Consider the following 3,334-nt stretch of genomic DNA (forward strand, 5'->3'; position numbering starts at 1 on the left):
TGGCGTGGCCAGGCTGCGGCCTACGGGGCGGCTGCAGCGGGACGGCATGCGTGGCCTGGGCCTGAGTGAGTCCCATGGAGGAGGGGAGGAGGGGTCAGCTTTGGGTGTAATTGGAAAGAGAAACCAACAGAAGCTTTTGATGGGAGAAAGTGTGGATTCAAGCATGATCTTCGCCCGAGTCATTGGCATTGCGCCAGTTCCCCATAAAGGAGACAGGGAAGGCTGTGGGTGGGCAGACGTGGAGGAGATGAGTTTGGTTTTGCTCATGTGATTGAAATGCCTACTGACCCCCAAGTGGAAGTGCTGCGGCCATTACACGGGACCCCGGTGCTCAGCAGATAAATATCTCAGAGTTTTTAGCATGTGGGAAAGGCAAATGATAGCTTTGAAAAATTTATTTCCTTTACTGTACCTGTTAATGTACGTGTGCATATGAATGTATATCTATAATAATAAAAGCATAATATGCTAATTAGACCAGACGTCCTTCTGGACGACCTTCCAGACGAAGCCGGGCTGCGAGGGAAGCCCGGGTCCCGGGTGCCAGAGGGAAGCCGGTGCCGGCAGCTGGGGGAAGGCAGGCCTACTCTTGCACGAATTTCGTGCATCGGGCCTCTAGTAATTATATATGTGTGTATAATTCTCTCTGTGTAATTGTATACACGTAACCAGCAGAATTGTGTGTGTGTGTGTGTGTGTGTGTGTGTGTGTATTCTCAGTGTTCACTGCTTGCATGTCTTTGTTTCTAGATATGACTGGGAACCCCTGCCCTTTGGTCTTTATGCGCTGAAGTCATTCTTTGTTTCCTGATGGGGTGTTCTCGGTCCCCTCCGGATAACCCTTGGTGTTACGTGTTCTCATTGGCCACATTGGGCTTGTGCTCACTCTTTGGGGATCTAGATCTTGGAACTGATTCCATCCCTGCTGACAATGGTCAACACCTCATCACCTGTGGGAAGTTCTTTCCCACGGGGTCGCTCACAGGGCCCGGGAGAGGGTGTGAACTTCGCGGCACCGCCTTACCTGCCACGGGACCACGCCCGGCACACTTGACCCACGATGGCACCGTTCGTCTGTGTGCGCAGCCTGACAGATGTCCCTACTGAGGCATCCCATTGGAGGGTGTCTGCTAACAAGTCTAATGGGGGAAGGAAGAGAGAGTTCGACGGATTATCTTTTTTTTTTTTAAGGATTAAATGTATGCCGTTTAGCTGTGACACCCTGTGGTGAATGCTGCTTTCTTAGAAGCCTGTACGCTTCTTCACATGGCTGTCAAAATAATTTCAGCGAGAATGATGCTGCGTGGACTCCTCGGGCTGCAGTGTCCGTCTGGGGATTAGAGGTGGGTTATTGTCTGTGCCACTCCACGTTCTCCCACGCCTGGTGCTGGCCCGGCTAGACTTCGCCGAAGCCATGCATGTGCTGTGGCACTTCGCACGGTTAGACAGCCCAAGAGCACAGTGATGTTCAATACATTCGTTAGAAAATCCTATAGTACTTCTTTTGAATTGATGCCCTTCATCCATGGTATTTGCTGAAGCTGTAAGTACTCGTCAAGCAGAGAAAGGAAACCACCTTCAACTACAAGGAAGATGTTCTTTTGTGCAAGTATGGAAGATACAGAAGTAGGCCGAGTACTTGAGCTCTGCCGTGTGATGTATCGGCGAGGACTGTATCTGTGGGGATCACATCCATCAGAGCCTAGCAGAGTGGAAAGGACCCCAACAACCCCCCTGCCTCTCCGTGACCATTGCCCACATATATATGTATCTATTGCTTTCATAATGTGTTTTTTTAAGAGAGTGTAGAAGAGAGAGAGGGAAGAGGAGAATGAGAGAAACATCAATGTGAGAGAGACACATCGATTGGTTACCTGCTACACATGTCCTGACTTGGGCCCAGGGATCAAACCTGCAGCCCAGGTATGTGCCCATGACCCTATGGCCTGTGGGCTGATTCTGATTCTCTAACCATTGAGCAACACCGTCCAGGGCATCATAATGTTTTCATAAACTCTTTGGAGTAGTTAACTCTCCGTTTCACCTGATGGTCATTTAGTTTATTTGAAGTATTTTGTCTTGACCCTTCACGTCTCCTAGAGCAGTGGTCGGCAAACTCATTAGTCAACAGCCAAATATCAACAGTACAACGATTGAAATGTCTTTTGAGAGCCAAATTTTTTAAACTTAAACTATATAGGTAGGTACATTGTTATGAACTTAATTAGGGTACTCCTAAGGCTTAGGAAGAGCCACACTCAAGGGGCCAAAGAGCCGCATGTGGCTCGCGAGCCTCAGTTTGCTGACTAAGGTCCTAGAGGAACCTTATATGGTTGAGCAGGAGACATCTGAAGGAACAACAGTGGGAGTTACCATCTACAAAGGCTGGAAAATAAGGCCAAATTAAGGTGACTCACAGCGCTTAATCTAGAAGTTCTTGTTTAGTTGCTTTGCGAAATGCATCACCTTTTTACCGTTGTACAAAATGAAACTCCTCGCTTTCATAAGGCTTCGGGGAAAAGAAAAGCATGTCGCCAGGAAAGCGTTTGGAACAAGGTTTCCCAAAGTGTGTTCCCACGGGGTGCTGTGGGGGAAACAAAAGGCAGAAGCGTTCCACAGGGGAAATCCTCTGGGTGGGGAGGGCGTTACTGTCTCACACTTTAACGTGCGCGCTCCGTCCAAGTGGGAACCTCATCATCTCCTTCCCCAGGTTGTCTCCCGTGCGGAGCACAGGACCTGGTGGTGCCGTGAAGAATTAGCTGCAGGACTTCCCAGGGCCTTTAACGTTGTAGCCGGCCTTGGGAGTCATCGGAGAGGGCAGGGGTCTGCAGCCTCGCACACACGCACAGGACAGGGGAACCCTCTTCGCGAGCATTTTGCCGCACTTGGGTACTTGCAATACCCGCGGGGAAATTCTAGCTTTGGGTGCGATGAGGTGGATAGGTTTCAGAATGGACTTGATCGGGGAGTGAAATACTCATGTTGCTATGGATACTGGACTCTCAGCGAGACAGATTGTGAGGCAGGATGGACGCCCCGCTTCTGTGCTTGTCTCCCATTTGGGGCCCGTAGGCTGACCCTCAGAAGCCTCAGTTTGTTCACTGATAAAATGGGGAGAGGAATGATGTGCATCTGAGTGGTGGTTGGGGGAAATAAACTACATTTCGTTGCACTTAGGAAAGTTCAATAATGTGTGGAGAAAAGGCTTTAGTGGGCAAACACATCATGATGGTGATGATGGTCATGATCATCACTCTCATTATGAGGCACTGAAATGAAAGTGGGGTTTCTCTGTCCCCCCCTCCCTCCCTCCCTCCCTCCCCCACTCTCTCCCC

At 49.8% G+C, this 3,334-nt stretch overlaps 1 protein-coding gene across 1 annotated transcript in view; it reads left to right on the forward strand.

Moving 5' to 3' along the window:
* The first annotated feature begins 163 nt into the window (after nucleotides 1-163).
* Nucleotides 164-3,334, forward strand: part of TOX3 (TOX high mobility group box family member 3) — a 43,195-nt gene continuing 40,024 nt past the window's right edge. Inside the window, exons 1-2 of the mRNA XM_005880321.1 lie at nucleotides 164-228; nucleotides 1,246-1,342. Of these exons, the coding sequence (XP_005880383.1) occupies nucleotides 164-228; nucleotides 1,246-1,342 (162 nt within the window). The remainder of the gene's footprint in view (nucleotides 229-1,245; nucleotides 1,343-3,334) is intronic.

This window comes from Myotis brandtii, unplaced genomic scaffold (assembly GCF_000412655.1).
Source record: "Myotis brandtii unplaced genomic scaffold, ASM41265v1 scaffold633, whole genome shotgun sequence".
Classification (NCBI taxonomy): Eukaryota; Metazoa; Chordata; class Mammalia; order Chiroptera; family Vespertilionidae; genus Myotis; species Myotis brandtii.